General features: G+C 41.8%; 1 protein-coding gene across 6 annotated transcripts in view; it reads left to right on the top strand.

Annotated features, from left to right (window-relative positions):
- UNC80 (unc-80 homolog, NALCN channel complex subunit) overlaps nt 1–24,171 on the top strand; it is a 186,976-nt gene that overhangs the window by 91,552 nt on the left and 71,253 nt on the right. For 3 of the 6 annotated variants that reach the window (XM_036022913.1, XM_036022912.1, XM_036022911.1), the window contains exons 27-31: nt 4,487–4,690; nt 6,661–6,761; nt 10,941–11,141; nt 18,410–18,517; nt 19,623–19,761. In XM_036022913.1, coding sequence (XP_035878806.1) covers nt 4,487–4,690; nt 6,661–6,761; nt 10,941–11,141; nt 18,410–18,517; nt 19,623–19,761 — 753 coding nt within the window. The remainder of the gene's footprint in view (nt 1–4,486; nt 4,691–6,660; nt 6,762–10,940; nt 11,142–18,409; nt 18,518–19,622; nt 19,762–24,171) is intronic. The other 3 variants (XM_036022916.1, XM_036022915.1, XM_036022914.1) reach the window with 1 other exon arrangement.

Below are 24,171 nucleotides of genomic sequence, written 5' to 3'. Positions count from 1 at the left end.
TTAAAAGACACTGGTACCCATTCTGTAAAGTTTGTTGCTGACGCTTTAGATGTTCACGTGGACACAAGCAATAACACCTGTCATAGCTGCCACCTGGCATCTTAAGATTCTGTCAACTGTAAGACCATCCTCAATTTCACATATGCTAATATGTGCATCTTAAAATGCCAAAATATCGTAACTAGTTGTGTGACCATATTCCCGTTACTTACCTTCTAAGTCCCAATTTTCTTATCCGTAAAACGGGGTTAATAGCACCTACCACATTGTGGTGTTGAAAGCTTTAAATGGAAGTGAAGCAGAAACTCAGTACCTGGTACATAATAGGTGCCCAGTAAATAATTGTTGTCATTGAGCATGTAGATTTGAACCCATGCAGAAAATTCTAAATGTGAGCTAAAGATTGACAAGTTTTTTTCTCTTTAAAAACTCCTTTAAACTGTTACCTTCTTCATCTGATTTTGCTATTTCTTAAATTCCATTGCACATCAATGTTTTCCCAAGAATTTCAATTAAAAGAACATCATCACATTTGTAAAACCAGTCAAAGATTATGTCGCGCATGTAGTGTTTTCTAGTGTCTTGTAAACAATGACTCTATGAATGTTTGGTGACTGAAGGACGGGACAGTTCTTGAGAGAAATCACCCCACCCCAGATAGAGAAGACAAAATTTTTAAAATCTTGCAAGGAATGGATATGCTCTGGAATTATTTTTTAATATTTCAAGATTGTTGTCACAACATATTAAAACTGCAAATAATTGTTATATAATAATGAATTTATGGTGAACCAAGTATTTTTTTACCCAAGTCTTAGCAATTTATGCATTTGAAGAAGTACCAAGTCAATCTATTTTCAAATATTCCTTATTCAGACAAGGATAACCACATATAATGAGAAACTTCCATCTTTTAAACATAGTGCAAGGGGATTTTCTTTTTTTGCCCATTCAAAGTTATTATGTTAATTATTATTTAAAGTGGCTGAAATAAAAATTTCTAATGCTGACATGGTTAAACTTGAGCAGAGTAAATTGTACACCATTTAAAAAATAAAATAGATTAATTTTAAGAATAATTTCATGATTATCATTTGTGTAAATTATTCTTAATGGTCATTACTATCCTTAGTAATTTTTCTCCTCATAGAATAGCTATGTTAATATATGAAAGTTGTTTAATGAGAGAAGAGCAGAAAACTGAACCTATAAATAAAATGGAAACATATCTATAAAATATCCTTTACCAGTTAGCAAATATCCTCCCAAAGATTCATAAATATTCTTTAATCCTTTTGATAAGCAGAAACCAGCTGCTAAATTCATTGTGAAAACGGGGACCATGGGAACCCTTCTAACTTAATTTATAAAAAATTTATTTAAAATTTCATACCATCTGTTTTTATAAAAGCAAAAAATGCCAGTTCTGAAATAAACAACCTGGGACAATATAGATTCTACCGAGGAAAACCAATGTGAAATAATTTTTAAACTAAAAACGTCTGCCTAAACTCTCGGAGCAAGGTCTGTCAAATTATTTCACCCATATTCCAAATACAAGCTAAGACTGGCATTCCAAGATATAAGACATTTCTGATCATTCAACAATCATCTTTTGAGCACCTACTGTATGTGAGGCACTTATTAGAGGTTCTCAGAGAATAGGCAAGAAGAAGAGGAAAATTTTCCCACATATATTTTAGTTTTCACTAGCTAACAGTTAATAACATAATAGCAAGTAATGTTCAATACTAGACTTTTAAATAGAAAGAAGTAGCATGAAGAAAAAATTAGGGTCAGAGAATTGGTAGTGATGGGGAGTTGAGGGAGGCTGTAGTTCAGAGAAGGCCCCCATAAGTGACATTGAGCAGAGAGACCTGTAGGATGTGAAGGAGCCAGTCGTGCAAAGGGCTGAAGGAGGAGTTTTCCAAACAGAGACAGACTGAGAACAAGGCTGTCATGCAGGAGTGAACTTGGAGCTTCTGAAGAGGGCAAAAGGCCAACTTTTGAGATGGAGTCAGAAAGGTAAGCAGAAGGCAAGTAAGTAGGACCTGCTGATATGCTTAGACATTTAGTTCTATTTTAAGTGTGCCTGAGAGTTGTTGGCAGATTTTGACCAGAAAAATGATATAATGTGTGCATTTACAATTTACGTATTTAAGAGATGAGTTGAGCTTTGGGGGCCGGGGTATAGGGGAGCAGTGAGGTAGTTACATTAGCCCAGGGAGTAGATGATGGGGATTTCAGATCTTCTGAAATTTTGACGTGTGGAGCCAGTGGGACTTGCTTATGGATATAATGTGGGATGAAAGAAAAGGGTAGAAGAGATATTTTATTTAATTTAGATGAATTTGATTCACCTTCATGCCAGTTCTCATTGTCACAGAGATAAAGCCTGCAATTCAGTGCTGTCCAATCTCGACTGATGTTTTTCCTGTGCAAAACCAAATCTGAATTCTAACTGCTGTCACCTTTGTAAATAACCAGTGGCATAATTCTGACCACTGACTTTTTGTTGCGGTCTCCAACTGTCATTGATGGTAGAACAGGTTTTCCAAATTAAATGTCTTTCCGATCACACTAGTGTGGGGTTATGTGGCTGCATTTCTATGCTGAAAGGTATCATGCAATCGGGCAAAGAATGCTGGACTATGCCTCTTTACAAAGAAAGAAAGAAAGAAAGAAGGAAGGAAGGAAGGTCTCTAATCTTTTTTTCTACTTCCCAATCTACTTGGACATGAAATTGTATTAACAATCACTAAAAATGATCATTATATTTTATTTTAAATGTATTTCAAGTAGGTCATAAAATCTCAATCAACCTGAAGGATAATATTGAAAAATATAGTGGATGAGTTTTGTGCTCTGATTAAAATAGAGTAGTATGGTCTATAGTCTTAATTTATCCAACTGTACTACAAGAATTTTTATCCAGATGTGAACTTCTGTGCAGATGTGTTCAGTGAGCTGCATGAGGTCTTTGCCAGCTGAGTTGTGATCATTTTCATCTTTCTCAATCACAAGAGTAGATCAGAGATTAAACATTTCACATTATTCAACAGAAATTATTCTGGGCTCCTTTATATGGCATTAAAAGTATGCATTTGATTAATACCTAAGCCGCGTGAGTTCTGACACAGTCACGTGTTATCTCTCCTGTGAGTGAGAAACTCAAAACTGAAATGCAATCTTCCTGATAGGGACTTCAAAAGTTATTAATAGCTGCTGGGGGAAGGGGGTATAAAGGGACTAATTGGTAATGGAAAAACTACAATGAAGATTAAATTTTTTAACAAAAGAATAAAGGATTAATGTTTCTGAGGGGAAACACAGGTAATGCAAAGGTGGGGGAGGGGTGACGTGATTCCTGCTGCCTGGTCTGAATGGGCATAACCTGAGACACGTGGCCTCCCTGGGTAACTACCAACAGTCTGAGATGTCCCTCTAGAGATGGTCAAATTGCACCAGATAAATTCTAGGGCTTTGATTCAGAACACAGAAAAAAATATATTAATAGCTTTGCCCCAAATAATTAGTTTGAAATCTTGTTCATATCTTAAGAAGGATGGCTTACCAAAAATGACCCCTTCCTGATAATGACTTTAAGCTCTGAGAACTCTCCTTGTCCCACTCCTACAAAATCAATGTGTGCCAACACCAAATCTTAAAAAGGAAAAGAAAGAGGTGTGTATATGACTGTGGGAAATAAGGATGCTTTTGATTTAAAGAGTAGATTTCAAGCTTAAACATTTTCTACCCTCTTATCTTCCTCACCAATGATTGTTTCTTCCAGAACACTAAAGATGAATAATGCATCTTCCTCTTGGTATATTAGACAACTGTAAGGTGGGCGCGGGGTGTTGCCACATTTGCCCTGATGTCTCACCCAGCCTTTTGACTGAGAATCACTAGGTGCATTGAAAATGGAACCATTTCCCACTTAGGTTCACTCAGAGCACCCCAGTGAAAACAGATCCTTTAGTGCCTTTGCTGAGCTGCTGAGCGGAACCCGCTGCTGTCTGTTGGAGAGAGACGTGCCCCTTGTTTTTATTTCTTAATAAGGTATTCCAAAATCAGGGGATTTCCATAATTCACAGAACTCTGTAAGTCCCATTTCAAAAGAAAAACAAAAACACATGGTTTGTGGTTTTGCTGAAATGCACTAACTGTCCTACAAAATGTTGCTGCAAGGGCACACTCATGCTTGTGAACCCTGGGCCAGAAAGGGAGCAGGTTGTTCCCAGCACTGATGAGCCATGTGTCCGAGAAAGGAGCTGCACCAGCCCTTCTGCCGGGCATCCAGCCTCCTGCCTGCCCAGCAAAACCACCTGACGGCGGGCTTGGGAGAAGCTCCTTGTCCAGACACGCTGCCCATCCCAGATAACAGAGAGGAGGCTGTTCAGCCACAAGTTGCGGAGAGCTCGGATCTAACACTGGCTGGGGAAGACTAAGGGGGAAAAAGCCCTATTTTATTTTTTCAATACAGTTCCCAGCAGGAAGATCAGGATAGGAGGTTCCCGCCTGCTCCAGATTAAAGGAACCCGCAGTTTCCAGGTGAAGAAGGGGGGTTCCTTGTCCAGCATTCGCCGGGTCGGCAGCTTAAAGAGCAGCAAGTTATCACGGCAGGACTCAGAGTCTGAGGCTGAGGAGCTGCAGCTGTCCCAGAGCAGGGACACTGTCACTGACCTAGGTAACATAGAGGAGTGGGGTGTGCAGGGACGTGGGGGGTAGGAAGGCAGGGCCCAAACCCGAAAGAGCTGATATCCATTATTTTGCCCATCAAAAGGTGTGGAGAGCAGAGCCATAGTTTAGATGATCTGTTCAGTCTGAAACCACACTCCCCTCTAGAGCAGGGCCTCTCAAACCTTCCTGTGCGCGTGGGTCACCTGGGAGTCTTGATAAAATGCAGGTTCTGATTCAGTCTGGGTGGGAGCCTGAGAGTCCAGACTTCCAACAAGCTTCCTGGTGAAGCCGATTCTGCTGTTTCACGGGCCACAGCTCGAGCAGTGAGAAAATGGAGTACGTATTTGGGAGAGAAAGCACTTTAGTGACAAGGGCAGTGTTTTGAAACCCAGATGTTTGTGCGTCACCCATTCTTCTGATCAGGACCTTTAAAGCAAAACGTAGGTACAGGGGAGAGCTAGCTACAGGTCCTCCGTGGTTTAAAGTCTCCATTTCACATTAAAAGCAATGAATGTGTCAAAGAGGAGTGATTGCCTGGGCCTGGCAATCAGTGACCTCTAGCAAGCCAATGTCTCAGGAATTTGTTTTCTCCAACTCAGCAATGGGAGTCATTCTATTTACTCCACACCTACTGGGCAGGGATTTTCTAAAGATAAGTTAGGAGATAGCTGTGAAGTGTGTTAACCTCCCAAGGATGAGCTCTGTGTACAGTCAGAGCCCTGGGTTGTTTGTAGATTGTCACTGTAGGATCCAAAGAGATTCTCAAAGAGAATCCCAAAATGCATTAGTCCTATGGCTCTGGTTACCACCTTCATAGACAGAAAGAAGACCAAGCAGGTGTGCAGACAAGACCCAGCAGCTGCCTAGAATTTAACTATTAGGTAAGAGCTGAAGTGCACTTTCTTTGTCGTTTATTCCTTGTATGAGTAGCGAAAGAGAAAGTTACCCTTCCTAGGGAAGTTGTTCCTGAAGTCAGCCAGGAAGTGTGGCTAAACCACCAATGAAGGCTGTTGAAACAGAAGCTGAGTATATCTCATCAAAGTGAGTTTAAGGTAGAAAACGTTTCTACACCCACCCACCGTCACTTTTGAATATAGCTAATTTAGATGTTACTTAAGATTCAGATTTTTTTTTTAGATTCAACTTACTTTCTTAAGGAGATGAAAGAAGAAAGCCTGTGACTTCTTTTGCGATAGGTCTGAAGCTGTAGTAATATCATCAGTTAGTTTGGGGGAAATTTTTTCAATTAATTATTTGAATTGGTCAACTTAGTCTGACCAAGTGAGTCAAAATAGCCAGGCTACAAGTACGGTTTTGCCATAGAAAAGACCCAGAAAAGCTTTTAGATTTGAGAACCGGCATTTGTTACCTAGTATACTGAGTAGTGAATTCCTGAGAGATGTCTCTTTCATACTTTCCCACAGAAGGAGACCTTTTTCGTTCATGGTTAGATACATTTGCTTCCAAATCCCCTTCCTTTCTCCTAGGCACATGCCCATCGTTGACGCAACTCTGATAGCAAAGCCAGGTGGTGTTGGGAACAGTAGCACTAGCCATGGACACAGCAGTAGTGGAGGCGGTAGCTCTCCGGTGGCCATTGCAGGTGGTGGGTGTCTCCACCTAACTGCACCTGCAGGGCCTGGGCAGCCTGGACTGGATTTGGGCACACAACCAATAAATACCTTGCTCATCTCAGCCATTCTAAGACTTGACTCTGTTTTTTTCTCTGCTCCCATGTCTCAATATGGAAGCCGCCATAACAGAGGTCGTAAATGTCTTCATAATGGCCAGTTCAGCTGCTGGTGACGGGAACAGCTCCTACTAATATTCCTCCACTAAAATCAATGCTATGCCCTGAAACCCACTGGGCCTTGGTAGTCTGCCCTAGGATTCAAAAGCATGGAGAACTGTACCATATCAACGTGCTCTGCAAGGAGACTAAACAACACAACCTCTCTTGGTATTTTTCTTTTGAAGAAGGGAGTCCTTGGAGCGCGAGTGAGCCCAGCATCGAGCCAGAAGGAATGAGCACTGCCGGCACGGAGGAGAATTACCACAGGAACATGTCCTGGCTCCATGTGAGTAGGCATCTCAGAGGGATACCTGAGACCAGTTTCCTTCTGGAATTGGGAGAGATCCATGATGGGAGGATGAGAGATTATACTTAAATCATCCATCTAATTTAGTCTACGAGAAAAACCAGAGGCTTGTATTTCAGCTGAGCCTCACTAGGATTAGTATTCTGCTGGATAGTATTCCTTTTATGTTTCACTAAGACCAAGGGTCCTTTATTATGGCTGGCTTTTGGGCCACTGTAAGTCAGGGAAAACTGTGAGTCCCTAGGCCATATGAGTGACACAGGCAAGGCATGGTGACCGGTTTTATACAGGTGATCACAGATGTTGAGAGCAAGGCCACAGTGTTATTCTCGAGTCTGGATTAGATCAGATTGTAAACTCAGACGTGGAGATGCTGTGATGAGGAGGAGCACCCTTCAGAGGGCTCTTCAGAGACACAGGCAGGAGGGATCGCTCCCGAGAAGACTGAGCACAGACTAGCGTTCGTAGAACTGGCGTTCAGGGATTAGGTTTGAGCTGGGCATGAGAAGAGAAGGAGCAAAGTGTCAGTCTCATGATTGGCAGGGTACTGCCGGCACTGTTGTGGATCTTAGATACGGACTATCACCATCTCCTCGGATTCTAATGTGACTTCCTGGAAGGGTCAGATGAGCGCTGGTTTGTTCACAATGCTCCTCAGAGATCACGGCGCTTGGCCTTCCCTGCTGAGATAGTCCCCAGAACTGCCTGATTTGGAGAATTTCTGAGGCAGCTGTTTTTCAAGCAAACTTTTTATTTAATGAAGTCTAGCCTACATATCGAAAAGCATACAAAACCTACGTGTATGGCTCAGTAAATTTTCAACACGTGAGCACATCTGTGTAACTACCACCAGGTAGAGAAGAACCTTAGCAACATCTTTGGAGCCCCACACAGGCCACCTCCCAGGCACTGCCTCCCCCCTACCGTGCCCATCCTTGTAACTGCTAACAGCACAGAGTACTTCTGTCCGTGTTTGAAATGCATATATTATTACATCGTGTGCTAGATCCTCTGTTGTGTCTGTTTCTTTGGTCTGTACAAGTGTAAGTCCCCCAACTTTGTTTTTCTTTCTGTGTGGTCTAGCCTATTCTTGGCTAGCTCTATTTCCATTTAGAATCACCAAGTCAATTCCCATAAAAACACTTCCAAAACAGCCTTATATGGAATATAACGACCATTTGAAATGGAGAGATTGACAGTGCTAGCACAGTGAGTCTTCCTGTGTGTAAAACGGTCTGTCTGTCTCTCCACTGATTCATGCCCCTCCACTTATCTAGGTCCTTAAATTTCCTTTACTATGTTTTTTTTTGTTAGTTTTCTGTGTGGCGTTCTGTGCCCAAACACTCTAAAAGTGTATTTAGACACATAGCAATTAAATACTCTTTAAATATTTAGAAGAAATCACTGATGAAATCTTCTAAACCTAAAAATTCCTTTGTAGAAGGATTTTTAATTATAGATTCCATTTGGGTAATATGATTAAGACCATTCAGATCTTCTATTGCCTCCGAGAACAGTTTACTAAATTGACTTTTGCCCCTAGGAATTTGTTAATTTAATCCAAATATTCACATTTATCATCAAAAGGGTATTTATAATATTCTTTTAAGATCATTTTAAATTCTGTAGGATCTACAAGAATGTGCCTTTATCTTTTCCAATACTAGTAGGTTATATCTTTTCTCTCTCTTTTTTTGATAAGTCTTACTAAAAGTTTGTCGATTTTATTAGGCAAAGAACCGGCTTTAGGTTTTGCTATTTTGGAATGTTTGATTTCTGTTTCATTAATTTCTGCTATTTATTACTTCCTTCTCCTTTCTTTGAGTTCAATTTGTTTTCCTCCTTTAACTTCTTGACACAGGCACTTTGTATTGCTTTTCATCCAGTTTGCTGACATGTTCATTTAAAGCCATAAAGGTTCCCTAGAAATTGCTCTAGTTGTAACCCACAAGGTTTGATACATCATCTGTTCATTATCACTCAGTGAAAATACTTTAAATTCACATCTTGATCATAACTGACTATAGGCTTTTTAAAGTCCATGGCTGATAACCCCCATACATGAACCTGTTGTCTTCCCTCGGTCCTGCTCCTCCGTGTGCCTGGCACCACCCTGACGCCCAGACACGGGGGTGAACAGTTGTAGAAGTGCGGTGGTGAGTGCAGGTCATCCATCCGTCAAACCCGTAGAGTGCGTGACTCTGAGAGTGAACTGTGGCCTTCGGGTGACACTGGTGTGTCAGTGTAGAGCAAATGTCCCCCACCCTGTGGGGCATGTTGATGATGAAGGGGGCTGTGCATGGGTGGGGGCAGGGGTCCCTGAGGACTCACCATACCTTCTGCTCAATTTTGCTGTGAACACAAAACTGCTCTCAAAGATTTTGTAACTTGTTTCATTGTAAAATTACAGAGGCTCTAGATGACGTTAACTCTCTCCAGAGATGATCTGTCCTGTCCTCGGGCAGACAGCAAAGAATGTCACTTCAGCCCAGTCAGGAACTAAGCTGACTTGACTTGCACCAGTTCCATCCCTCCTCCCTCCCCCCATACACACTCCTCTGAGTACAAAACCTTGTGAGGTTTGCAGTGGGAGTTTGAGGTATGTCCCGGGGCCCCGCATGCTTGATGGGTCAGAAACTCTCATTTTGTTGACCCATGACAGTGATATTGCCAAAATCTCACTGTGCTTTATCAGCTGATTTCTGCTTGACCTTAATCAGGAAATCCCTAGAGGAAAAAGCAGTCACCCAGGGGACATCCCTGGGCAGAATTTCAAAATTGTACATTTCTAGGTCATCTCCACCTCCATCCCAGATCTACTAAACTGGAACTAACTAAATAAGTTAAGTCAGTCATATGTTCATTTTTACGTCAGTTTACTTGGTGGTGGTGGTGGTGGTGGTGGTTGTTAAGCTTCCTTGGTATTTCTCTTAAATGGCTACATTTGAGAAGAACAAAGGAAACCTCATGGTTCTTACATGTGCTCTGCCTCACACCAGAACCAATGGGTACATCAGGGATATTTAGGGAATCTTGAGAGAGACGTGGATATTCTGCTCAGACAACACGTTTTTTTAAAAAAACTCTGATGAGTGCCAGGTATTGATAGCTGTGTTTGACAGGGGTAAGACATTGGTGGCTATTACTGTTTTTCTTTGTCTCAGAATAAGCAAAGCCTCTCAGTCTTAAGGAGCTGTGTGGCAGCCCCGCTGAGCAGGTTGGACTGGCCTTCCCCATGTACACTTACTCTGTGTTCTTTACCCAACATGGCACACACTGTGTCCCAGGCTAGGCATTGGGGTGGGAGCTAGTTTCGGGAAGGGTGGAAGCGTCCCAAGGATTACTCTTATGCCTATTTGACTCACCTTGTGGCTCTAGAAATGCCACTGCCTTTTTAGGAAAGCAACGGAAGAAGTTATAAACGCAAGGGCTTTCATTCCTCACCTTAACACAACTATATCCTTACATCAACTGAGTTCTTTTCTGGAATCTGATTTGGGAGGTCCAGGAGATGTGAGGATTTGAACCAGACCAAGCCACAAGTGAGGAGAAACTAGAATGGCCCAAAAGACACACACACACGTACACACACACACTATATATATATAAAATCTCTTGAGGTGGGGAAATAAAATACTACAGTGGAGTTCAAGGCCCTGTTGAAGGTTCTAGGTCAGGGTGGAAGACACGGAACTGTTTTCCAGTTCCATGCAGGTGGGCTGGACTCAAAGCCCCTCCAGCCTGTCAGAAGTCAGCCAGTCCTTCGGGACAGGACTGCTCATCAGTGTGTGCTCTTCCATCTGGCTTCTTCCATTACTTAAGAGCTGAAAAAATAATATATTTCAAGTTCAGAATCTTCATTTGAAAATACATGGAAATCGTATACTCCATAATAACCATTTTACGTTTTTGAAGATCACTTACACATTTATTGTTTCAAAGAGATCTTTCTATCAAGTGTGATGGAAGGAGCAAAAGAAGCTAAGTACACAAAGGCTTGCACCTCTGTTCTCTTGAGGGAATTATAGAATCATTGTGGTTTCCGGACCCAACAAGGAAGGTTGACCTTGGACTTTCCATCTTCCACTGTACATGTAGGTTCATAGTCAGTCTGCACTCTGGTTGCTCAGTGGAGTCTCAGTGATGTCTGTGTTCCAGGTCATGATCTTGCTGTGCAATCAGCAAAGCTTCATCTGCACCCACATTGACTACTGCCACCCACACTGCTACCTGCACCACAGCCGCTCCTGTGCCCGGCTGGTCCGGGCCATCAAGCTGCTTTATGGAGACACGGTGGACTCCCTCCGGGAGAGCAACAATGTCAGCAACGTGGCTCTCCGGGGCAAGAAACAGAAGGAGGTGAGTGAATGATCGACAATGTGCCAGCTTTAGGGAGAATGATGTCCTAATAACCTCTAATCTGGAAATAAACACTTGAGGCCACTGCAGTTGTATCGCAGGCTACAGTTTTCTGTGATTCTGACCAAAGGGAGAAAATGAGTGCAAGAAAAACAGATGCTTTGTCTTCATGTCCGTGAACAAACATGGCATCTTTTCCCAGGTTTTGTCTTGTTTCCATGAATAAATCTGAACTCATGGGGTGTGGCGATGAGTAGGTTATTGCACTAGGCAGACTAATCCCCCCAGGATGTCTGCATTTTAATTTCTGGAACCTGTGACTATGTTACTTCATGTGACAGAAGGAAGTTTGACTATGTGAATAAGAATTTCATAATCGGAAGAGTATCTTTAATTGTCCAGGTGGGCCCAATGTAAATCGTAAAGGTTCTTGTAAGTGATAAAAGGAGGCAAGAGAGGCAGAGAATAAGATGTAACAACAGGCCCAGAGATCAGAGTAGGCATGGCCATGAGCCAAGAAATGCTGGCAGACTCTAGAAGTTGCAAAAGATAAAGAAATCGATGATTCCCAAAAGCCTCCAGAAGGAACACAGCCCTGTCAATCCACTGTAGGCTTCCGACCTTCAGAACTGTAAATAGTCAACTTATGTTGTTTTAAGACATGAAGGTTGTGGTCATTTGTTACAGCAACAATAGGAAACTGATACAATTATGCATTAAGAAACAAGTAATAAATGGCCCAACTATTCACAGATAAGTAAATGACAAAGTAATCTAGGTCAAATCAGACCTAGAAACTCCTTCAAGAAACCATTGCTTCTTTGAAGCATTCAGTGACAATTTTCCAACAGCTGACCTGGCAGAAGATGAAATCAGTAGCCAGCAATGGCTGCCCTGTTCTTGCCAAGCGAGCCCTGGTTTACCCACCTGCCCCTGAACAGGCCTGCTGGCCAAGACGGCCGACTGAGTGCTGCTGGCTGCCCCTGCAGCTGCTTCTCCTAAGTTGTTTTGCAAACAGATTTTTATAGAATACCTATTCATTTTGATGAGCATTCACTGTGCACCTGCTGTTGGCACAGTATTCTGCCAGATATTCTGAGAGACAGAAAAAATAAATAAGTAGGAACTGAGGATCTTTTGCAAGTCAGGTTTGGTGGGTTGGGGGCATGACAATACCATAGGAATCAAACAACTAGAGAATATGACGCAGAATGAAAACTTCACAGTTGAGCTGTGTAGCTGTTTTTAATGTTTTAACACTTGCAAAAGGATTTTTTTATTACAACCTTTTTATTATGAAAGCAACATAGGTTCTTTGAAGAAATTCTGGATAATACAAGAGATTTTAAGGAAAAATATAAGTATCTCATGCATCTTATTTAAGGGTGCTAATTCACCTTCTGGGGTATGATCTTTCAGTAGTTTTTTTAAGCATCTGTGTGAGGTTATACATCATTAGCATCTGTGTGAAGTATACATCATTAATAAAGTGTGTTTGGATTCCTATGAACCTTGTATAAGAAATATTGTTCTCCCAATTTCATAGATGAAAAAAGTTGAGGCTCAGAAAGATGGATTGTCCACACTTCACATCTATAACATGCTCATCTAGGCTTCAATTTAGAAATGTGGAATATCAAAGTCAGGACTTTTTAACTAGCCTCCATTGCATCTCATGGTGTTCAAACTAAACAAGTTCTTAAGGGAAAGGAGGTGGGAAATAGTCAACGCAGGTAACAAATAAACTGCATGAACTACTAATTGATGACATAAAAAGAAAAATATATACATATGTATGTTTGTGTGTACACAGTATATATATGTATATATATATGTATGTACATGTATACACACACACACACACACCTGTATCTCAAACATAAATAAGACTACATTCAAAGAAAACCTATTTTAATTTAGGGAAATTCTCCTTCATATAAAAACCTTTAGCAGAAAACAATATGTGTTGGATGTTGCAAAAATCTCCCTGTCTAAAATTAATGTTCACTGTTCACCACACACACTCTGAGATTTCTTTCTGCCATATCTGCTCCAGTGATCCCTTCACCTGTAAGTTTGACCAAACACCCTTCAAGATCCAACTCAAATGCTACCTCCTCCTTGAAACCTTTCTGATCTCCCCAGTGTCAACCACAGGACTCACTGCAGGTGGATGAGTAATATTATTTTTCTTCCCTCTCTCTTCCTTTAAATGACACAGGCATTTACTTGTTCTGTCTTGATTCTTCACTCAGTCATTCATTAATCCACCCATCCATCTGTCTGTTAAACAAATTTTTAAAGAACTGGTGGACCATGCCGACTTCATATCGTGTGTTGGGTGTAATAATGAGCAGCAGAAATATAGTCCTTGTCCTAATACGGTGCACACAGCCTAGTTCAGTTAGAGAGATGGAGCTTAAGCAAATAAGTGTTCTAACCTGATGTAAAACTGCAACAGCAAAAAGCATAATGAAGGAGAGACGAAGTATGCTGAGAAAGCTTGTGAACAAGGCTTTGAACTTGTCAGAGGGACTAAGACAGCCTCTCCAATAAAGTGACAGATGAGCTTTGACAGAGGATGCACTGATGCTAATTGGCTACAGAATTTTCCAACCACAGAGAAGAAGTGAGTAGGAAGAACTTTGGCGGGAACACAGAGGGCTGTGGCGCATGATGAGGCTGCATAGACGGAGAGACACCAGACCCGGCAGGGCCGCCCCGGGCCATGGGAAGTCACTTTGTTCTTTATCCTGTGGGTTTGTGGCAAGCACTAAGAGATTTTAAAATCACTTTGTTTGCAGAATGGGACTATTGATATCCCTATTTCTCCTCTGCCTTAATTATAAACTTGTTGAGAACGGAGGCAGCCTTATGCATTTTGTGTCCTGTGTGATACCTAACGAGTGGGTTACACAGCTCTGGATGTGTCGTGTGTACCGTCCACCTCTGGGCCAACCAGGACACTGGGCTGAAGCAGCAGGGAAGGTTTACCAACCTTCTGCATCGCTTACATTTCTGCAAGGAAAAGAGAAAGCAGAGCAGAAGGGATTGTCCTCTAATCTTAACTCATTTAAGTTAGCCACACCGGTGGAGAACAGAAAGATATAGTGAATCTTCTGTGATCACCGTTTTCTTTCCAAAATGCCAGCCTCCTGTTCTAGCTCTGTTTCCCCCCTCTCCTGGTATTTCCATTGGCCTGTTTTGAATCTGTCACAGGAATGAGCAATGCCCACACTCCCGGAGCCCACATGAAAACAGAGTGCGCAGGAAATCCAGAATGAAAGTAGAGGTTCTGAATAAAATCAAGCCTCATGAGCAATTGGTGGTTGGTTCCTCTTTCCCTGTTAATTGGTTTAATGGTGGAATATGTATGTGGCAACTGGTACATTTTGTTAGCCCGTCTCACTCTCGCCTGTCTGCTCGTCGGCATTTCGGTGCTCGGGGACTCACCAAACTTTCTGTTAGTGTGTGTTGGTGCACGTCCAGGCTGGAGGGGGTTCTGCAGACGGCCGCTGCACATATATTAAGTTCTCCAAAGAATCCTTTGATTTTTATTACACATCTGTACCTTCCCTAATGCTGAGTGCTAAATAGATTACCTTATTTTGCTGTGTGCAAAGCCACACCCATGTTTTTGGTCCAAACTTTCCGGGAAAAAATCTTTTGTATTAATTTTTAATTCAGTTATTTATTTATTTATTTATATTTAGAAATAAAACTGATGATCATATTCCAGGGTATTAGTTTGCACTCGGATATCATTCATTGCTTTCCAGAGTTACACTTTAACACATCAGCATAAATAAAAGAATTAAAAGCATTTATGTAGATACAGAATTAGTACCACTCATGTATAATGTGCATGCTTATTTTTTCCTCGAAAGGTTGGGCAAAAAAGTGTGCATTATACACGGCAAAATATGGTAAGTGTTCATTTAGAGCTTGCTGATGAAAAACAGGAGTAGATAAACATTATTTTGTTACTTTCAGCCTCAAGAGGTAAGAGGTAAGGAGGGGAAGAGGTAAAAGCTGTGTTTGGTCTCCCCTAGTAGATACACTCGCCATGAGGGCGAGCGTGCTGGGTGCTCTGCCCTTCAGCACATCTCCCGAAGTCAGCTCAGTTCCCGGCATATGGTTAACTCAATAAATGACTGACTTGAATTACTAAATAGGTAAATACAATTTTTTACTTAAAATAATTTTTATGCCTCCCTAGTTAATATTTTGTGCTGTAAGGAACGGAGACCCATTGAAATGTAGTCAAATGATCAGAAAGTTTCTTCAAAGGATCTGTCAGAGCCTCGTAGAACCAGGGACAGACGGGAAACACAGCCAAGCCCCAAAGAGTGAGAGCCAGAGCTGCTGCGCATCTCAGGACAGACGTGGTGTCTCGTCTCTGCTTCTTTCTGCCTCGTCGCCACCTGCCCACTCATGTCTGTGCCCTAACTGGCCCCTTCTGCTTTGTTCATCTGGTAGTTCAACTGAAAATCCCCGTCATTGCTTCTCGCCCCAGCCACCATCACAAAATGAAGCAGACCCAGTGTCCCTTAATCCCCTAGGATGGGAATTTGGTGGGCCCAGTTCCTCTCTTTTTGATCCAAACGTCTCAAGTGATAACTCCCTGACCACTCAAAGGATTGGTTTTGCGTTGTAAATTTAATCCAGGGCGGTCAGGATGAGGAGAGAAGACAGAGAGTCAGGCAAATGACGTGTATGGCTATGACGTGTAGAGAAGAGACTGACAGCAGTTCAGTTTCTACACCACCGCTAGCAAGCATGCCCCTGAAATCCCTGACAACTCTTGGGGCTGTGCTTCCTCTGGTGGACCAACTCAACGATAAATGTTCTAGTAATACATTCTGGCCTTTGACCTTGGGTAACTGGTCTCAGGTTTCTTTATATTTCCCTGCTTGGTCTATAATTCCAACCCCCATGTGTACCTTACAGTTCGGTGACATTTCCAGTTCTTCCAAGAATCACCAGTCACCAGCAGATACCTTCAGAGCCAGCCTCCTACTCTCTCCAGTTACTAGTTTTTTTCTAACCAAGTTTTACACCAAGTTACCAAAGCAGAAGCAACTGATAATAGCCTTGTAAGTCTGGGCTAGGGGTCGCAGCAGCGGAGGGACGTTAGGACCTTCCCCTGGCGCACCCAAGTGTCCATCACACGTGGAGCCATCATGTCTGCCTGTCAAGCATGAGCAGGTCAAGCACGAGCGGGTCAGTCAGGAGCAGTGACTAGCTCATCACCTCAGTGTCAAAGCCCTTCCAACTTCCTCCCCTTTCCACTAAGAAGAGTGCTCAGGTATCATGAGGCCACCAGAACACACCACGCTTCCTAGGAAATCATTGCAGAATATTACATGTTTGATATCTGAGAAGCTTGACTTTTATACCTTCTGTTCCCAGTAGGCAGGATGAAACAGAACCCTGCATCTCCCAGAGAGCCAGAGGCAAACATAAACGATCATTCCTCTTCTTCTAAGCTGAGTACTTTCTTGCGTCTCTCTGGTTAAAATTCCTATGAGTTAATCAAAGAATTTTTTTTTGCATAAGTAACCCTAAAAAAGACAAAATATCCAGCCAAAGGACAAAAGGATGAAATACTTACAAAATTCAAAAAACACATTTTAAAATAGTTTTAATTACCTAGGAAATGTTGATTATAAGACCGTAGTGAATTGAATTGTTTCAACTTGTGTACCACATGCAGAACATCCTCATAGTGGTGTTAAGATGCATGAGGGGGAAGATGATGAAAGGAAACAGATGATGGCCATCACTGGGTTGGGGATTTCAGGCATTTTTATTTTCTTCACAGTTTTTCTGTTTTTTTCTAGATAGTTTGCAATTTGCATGTATTGTTGTAAGTAGAATAAAAGAGAGATGCCACTTCTAAAATAACTTGACTTCTTAAAAAGGATGTCAGCTATATCCCTATGTTTATATGGAAAATGATGGTCACATATAATTTTGGAACAGTTTTCAAATTATAAAAACTAGGCATGATGTTGGTGCTGTATATTGTTTTTCATTCACAGAAAAAAAAATTGCAGGTTTTCTCTCCCCATATGTGTGTTCCCAAGTATGTGCTTCCAAGATTTTACTTTTAGAAACACAGCAAAATCTTTGATCCATTTCCAAGTAGATTCATTTTAAAAAGTTCATTCCATGCCAGTCACATAATAGATGTGTTGTCTTGGGTCTTTTTGTCAGAGTTTTAAAAGACTTTCTTGGAACATGCATGTACTTTCAGATTTGCCTTTTCCTTCAAAATATCTGCATCTATAACACTGTGAAGCACTGTTCAAAGTTCTTAAGGGTTTTAGGAGTTTTTTTTTTTCCCCTTTGGCATCGAGGGAGAAAGTGTGTCACTGACACAGCCCTGGAAAAACAAACAAGCATTTATTCCACACGAGGAATGGATCCCTCTTTGCACAGCCCACCTGCAGCACAGAATAGGGGGAACCTGGACTCAGGACAAATAAACAGGGGCCCAACACCATCAGGACCGACCATTCTCCCGGCTGGTCTGTCCACGACATTCCTCAGCATTTAGGGAGTCAGGGGAAGACATGGTCTACTTCATGCTTTCAACGGATGAGTCGGCTCATTCTTGGACCCTGGCTGAGGGACCAGTTTGAAAGAGCTGCTGCCCCCTATGGGCAAGCGTGCTTTTTTACAGAAGCCAATTTACGTGTGCGGCTCGGGTCCAGGTGATAGGGGTTATGAACTCACACTTCCCCAATGAGTCTTTCATCTTTCCTTCCTAACTCTCCTCCCTGAAATATTTTTATTCTTGTGTGACCAAATGGTTGAGTCCTAACATCCAGCACTGTGAAGGGACTGTTAGGTGGAGTGGATTTTAACTCAATTTATCTTTTAAAAGATGTGTGTGTGTGTTAACAGCTTGGTGAAATAAAATTAGCCCTCAAATTAGCCCTCAAAGGAACAAGGAGGTCCTTGTTCCTTTTCTTATTCTGCTAATAACCAGCTTTGCAACTTGGTCAAGTTATCTCATCTCTCTGGTTCCCAGTTTCCTCAGTGATAAAGAAGAATGTGTTGCTAAATATCTCTAAAATTTTCCTTTATATTACACAATTAACTGCTTTTAATTTTCAAAGAGTATGCAGCCACAGAAAGGCCTGAAGCCATCTTTCCCATTATGTGTGGACGGTGGTTTGGAGAATTGGGGTTTAGAAACAGAGCTGTTGGTTTTGGAGGGAGCACGACGCCCCTCAGGACACATCTCCTGTATTTTTCAGTGCTCAGATAAGTCATGCCTGAGGACACCTTCTCTGAAGAAGAGAGTTTCAGATGCCAACCTGGAAGGGAAAAAGGACTCTGGGATGCTGAAGTACATCCGACTGCAGGTATGGACACCTGAGCGGAAACAGTCATGGAGCCGTAACAGGGAGGGGCCTCCAGATAGTCTGTTGGCTAGCGTTTGGGAGTTACAGTGCCAGCTGGCACCATGGCATGATGGTCCCTGTAACTGGTGAGCAAGAGTGCCACCAAGTGTGCAAGGAAAATATCCCTCCTTGCTCGACAGCCAGCTTCCACTAAGATGGGGTTTGGGGAGCTTGGCTGTACCTGAGCCGTTTCCCTCTCTCTCCACACCAGGGGAGCTAACCTCCCACCCATGGGTGGCAGTGGTGCTCACAGGTCTTGAAATGACACAATCTGGGCTCGAATCCCACATCTGCTGCTCTGGCCCTGGTCCTTGCTCAAGTTATGTAATTTCTCTGATTTTAGTTACAATCCCCATGAGGATGGGGATTACACGGATTAAACAAAACAGTGCATTTACCTACTTATTCATGATTGACACTTCGATATATTGTTATTACAACCTGAGCTCTAAGTCATAGTACATATCCCCAGGGAGGGGGGAGGGGAAAAACTTTTATGCTTTTTCTGGAAAGTGTTTAAAATGATAGTCAAAGACCTAGACTTGCTGGATACATTTTGCGGGCTAATCTGGGGCAATAACCACAAGGTATAATAGGATTTCACAGGAAAATGCCACCCAAATTCACACTGGTTTAGAAAACTAACTTTCTTAATAGGATTCCTTTGAAAATTAGAGGCTACTTACAGTTTCCAGTGGAAATCAACTCTAATAAAAAGGAAAATGGGATGCTTGGAAAGTCCATCAGGACTTTTAGTGCAGCTATGTTACTGGAGACTTTTTTCTCATAGAGCTGTATTTATTCTACAGTTTATTCCTTAGGTGTTTGCAAAAGCAGCTTTTATGGTGACAGCATCATAACATTAGCATGATTTCTTTTCTGATTATGCAGCAACTAATAACATACAAAGCTTATTGTACACCGTGCCAATAAACATGCTCCCTTTTAGAAAGCATTTTAAGGTCATTTAAGGGAAACCGAAAGGGAAGTGGCACTTATGTTTCAAGGGAAATAGAACAATCAGTATCTTCAAAAGTTTGAAGCCATGATTTCCATCTTCCCCCAGGTGATGAGCCTGTCCCCCGCTCCCTTGTCTCTGCTAATCAAGGCAGCACCAATTCTGACGGAGGAGATGTACGGAGACATCCAGCCAGCTGCCTGGGAGCTCCTGCTCAGCATGGATGAGCACATGGCTGGGGCAGCAGGTAAGGAAAGACCGCCTTTGACCCTGGTCCTGCTGCCACACATCACAGTGTATAAACAGGAGAGAGATGCATTCCTTCCACTTCTGCTCCTAGGTCAGATGGACAGCAATTGCTAGAACTCTGAGCGGAGCTGTGCGCTAGAGGGAGGCAGGCCCGACTCCTGCGTGCACTCCTCATCCCACCATGCGGTTTGCACAGGGGCCGCGGGGCTGTCCGAGGGTGTTACCAAGTCATGGAGAATGGTTCTCCCCAGAACCTACCTTTTCACTATATTTCTCAAAATATAACATTCTTCTTTTTGTTTGATTTCCCAGATTTCCCATGAACCACCCTCATTCACTTTCTTAAGTCTTAGGCAAGCCATGTTCTGTATCTAAATTACAATGTTGAAACAGATTTGTTGAAATTTAAGCGACATGCCCAAAGTCACGTAGCTAGTAAATGGTAGGTGCAAAATGTGGATTCTTCACTTTCTTCCCTGCTTTTTGAATACATTTCTTCAGTTTTGTGTACTTATTTTAATTGCAAAATACACACCATGAAAATTCAAATAATACAAAAGTGTATGAAGCTAACAGTGTCACTCTTTTCCCCAAGATTCTCAGTCCCTTTCCCCAGAGGTAAAGCTTTTAAAGTTTCTCAGGACCCTTTGTAGGGTGCACTAGACGTATGTATGTATGGAAGCATGTATGTATATATTACATGCTTCCTTCTTCACACAAATAGGATAATACCAGTTGCACTTTTTATTTGTATATACGAAACCTTTTTTAAAAATTTTGACTTTATTTGAGCAAAAACCAATTTAACTTGGGCAATGCAAATCAAGAGTGTTGGGAAGCTCTCCAACAGTAACTCAGAGAGAGACTTTTATAGAGAAAGGACAGGAACAAGGTAAGACCATTGTCGATTGACTATAGCTCAGTATAGTTGGTTGTTTGTGACTGGTTGTACTTAGAGTTCCGATTTATAACCTTGACACATTTCCGGGCATAGATTTTGCTTCACTTTCATAGACCACCATGACACTGGAGCCACATCAGTCTAATGGCCTCCTTGTTTAACTAATTTAACTATTTATTCCTCTTCATCAGCTTCTTGTACATGAGGGGTTGATCAAAAATTTGGTATCAGCACCACTCTCAGTCACCATTAGAGTTAAAATGCTCTTGTCTCATTGTGAAACTCAGGGGTTATGTTGTCAGCTCGGTGGAAGCATTGTTCTTGCTGTTCATCTCATGGTTCATCTCGTTGTGGTTTCTCTAAGCACAGCAAGCCCATCTCACGTACTGCTGATGGCTGTGAGCATGCATATAAGACCTCTGAGAGAACACGGCACCCCAGGGAGACTGCAGTGATCACTATGAGGAGGATGGTACTGAGAGACTGAAGTATACTCCTTAGCTGGGGCCCCCATGAACTGAACCATGGTATCAAATAAATCAAAGAATATACCTGAAAGGTTACTAACCAATTCACTTGTTTGTTAGTTTCCTGGATTTGCTGCAATACCAGAGGTGCTGATCCCAGGTACAGCGTGAGGCATGTGCTATGGCACAGACTCCTTCTTGTTCAGACAATAAGCAATCTTAACCAATTCTATTACCTAACTTGAAATAATTCTAAATCCACCCCAGCAAGAAACTTCAGGGACTTTTGTCATGCAGCTATGGCCTTAGCAGTAGATTCAGCAATAGTTGCTAGAGTCAGGGTGTGTTAACAGAGAAAAATGAAGTGTTGAAAGAGCAAAAGGAAGGTGGGCTTTGGGGAGAGGCAGGCGTGCAGAATTGACTGTCTGACAGTTGGGTGACTTCCTTTTCTGGCGGTGTTGCCTGGTAATTCTGTTCCCACTGTATGAGGGCGAGATGGTGCACCGCTCATTGCCGCCACCCTAAAGTCAGGTTGTAGAGGGGCCAAACCCTGATCGACTGCACTTGAGGGTCAGTAGTTTAAGCAGAAAGTTAGAAGGAAGATAAAATCACCTACTTCTGCCTTTTTTAGTAAGATGTGGAGGGGTGGTAACATTTTTGCCATCAGTTTATTCCTAGTTCCTTCTGACCGCCTGGTCTCAATTTGGGTTCCTGGCCAACTTGATGTTTCATTCCTGGGCCCAAGAGCCTATGCTGTCTCAAAACTAGCTTTTATTTACCAAAGAGTCACCTGGATCCCATGAACTAGAAAGACATCTGGGTTAGTTTCTATGTTTCCAAGTTGTACTTGATTTGTGTGAATGCTTGTTTTTAAGCGAATTAAATTGAGATCTTTACAAGTTAATTTTGGCGATACCATTTGAAGGTAGAAAAATACCCCACATCTGTAACATTTATATGTAGACATATATAACATACAGAAAGACACAGAGATCTCATTGTTTCATTTTACAATTTTATCCATGAGATGGGTATGATAATGAAAAACCCACTAGTTTTTTAAAGGACAGATGGACCCAAATTGTGTTTCTAGTAAATACAATAAGTTAAATTTACCAGCTCAGGTGGCTACAGCTTTTATTAATATTTGTGCAAAAGACTTTGAAGATTTTTTATTCACATATTTTTAACTATATTCACATATAGTTTCCTTCTTGCTGATAAGAATACACTCCTAGGACTTGCATTTGAAGAGGGGCTCTGCATTCCATGAGAAAACCAGGTAGAACATTTACATCCATCTCAGAAGCAGAGAAAGGCTGTAAATTTCTTCAAGAAGGACTTCCCAAACCCAGATTTTTAACAATATCTGCAATCCTTTTTAGCTGAATACTGGAGGTTTGGGGATTGGTAAAAAAAGATAGGTGGGATTTGAACTGTTTCTAGATCCACACTTCTGTTCCTATAAAGGCTCCATTTTTAAGACAAGTGCAGTTGTTTTTAATTCCTAAAAAAAAAAATTGGGTTGCAACTTGAATATCAAAACTTTGACTCATCCATCCAAATACATTATCTTCGGTTTGTTTTTTTTATAACAGGAAGATCTTCAACTAAGATGGGAATCAAAAGATTCCTATATTCTAGATTTAGAGCTGTGTTTCTTTGGAATGTTTTAGTAAAGCCTTCCACAGTGACTTCAGAATGTTTCCGCCCAACCCCTGGTGTATAGTTTCATTTTAGCTTCAGGGAGAAGGCCTAAAAATTGTTTCATCAGACTTTGAATATCAGCTTCCAAATTGGCCAACTTCTGAAGGTAGAGATACTTTAAAAAATGTGTTTAAATCTTTTCATATGTATATCTTGTGAAGCTTCAGCCAGGGCAAAGAGAAAATATCCCTGGCAGTATTGAACGGCCCCACGGACTCAAGAAGGGGTTCAAAGAACGTGTGAAAGATACTAGTCTCTCAAGATCCAGAGCTGCCCAGAGTCATCCAAACCAAGACAGACACAATTCCCCTGAAAGCTGCCCACTGCAGAAACCCAGGCTCCAACAGAGCAGGACTCATTTCTGTCTGACTGTATTTTGGGGGCCCCCAACCTGATGGTTGGCAAGCCAAGTTCTCAGGACACAGGCAGACAAAAATGAAGGAGGTAGTAGCTGTCCTGGGAGGGAAAAATCAGTAATGAATGCTTTTTCCTGCCAATCTGAATTTGGAAAGGAAGGGACAGTGTGCAACTTTACCTTCCTCTCTCAGCCAGCACCGCAGACCGAGATCTGGGAGAGCTGACTTTGGTACACATTCCTAACTTCCGCCCATCGTCTCAGGGTGCCGTCCGGGCTCCGGAGTGAGGGGCTGTCCCCGTGGGTCTCAGCCCAGTCACCAATACCTGGAGAAGAGGAAAATTTATTTCCTCCCTGAGACTACTTTTCCTCTTGGATACCTCACAAATGGATAAGCTTATATAGGATGATTCAAGTTCTCCACTGTGACCACTGTACTTCAGGATTGTCTTTGGTATGGTTACCTACTTTTTCAGCCTTAAAACAAAATTTGATTCACCTGAGACCTCCCACTGGGTCCAGTCCAGATGAAGTTGGACCCAGTCCAGTTTTTAAGTCTGACCCGGTCTGACTCTGATTTCTGACCCAGTCCAGAAAAAGAAATGTTCAGATAAATTCTGAAAGCTTGCAAAACAAAAGCTGAGATAATTTAAATGATGTTTTGAGACTGTGGGGAGGAGACAAGGGAGATTTTAAATTGTTTTTATAATTGCCACTGGTTCCTTCATCTCTGCTATAGAGTATATTTATGTATCTCATTACTCATTAGCTTTATAACTTACGGCATCTAACCTTTCTCTCATTGACATTTGTATTTTCTGGAAATTAAAAAAAGTAGTAATGTTAATATGATTTATGAAATTTCTTTCAGCTTCTCAGTCTCTTCTATCTCTAGGAAGGGTAGACGTTTCTAATAAAGTCTATAAATTGGATTTTATTTTTAACACAACTCATGTAACTGAGACAGTTTTTGACTCA

Source organism: Phyllostomus discolor, chromosome 4 (genome assembly GCF_004126475.2).
Source record: "Phyllostomus discolor isolate MPI-MPIP mPhyDis1 chromosome 4, mPhyDis1.pri.v3, whole genome shotgun sequence".
Lineage (NCBI taxonomy): Eukaryota > Metazoa > Chordata > Mammalia > Chiroptera > Phyllostomidae > Phyllostomus > Phyllostomus discolor.
This window is presented reverse-complemented; position numbering and strand designations above follow the sequence as displayed.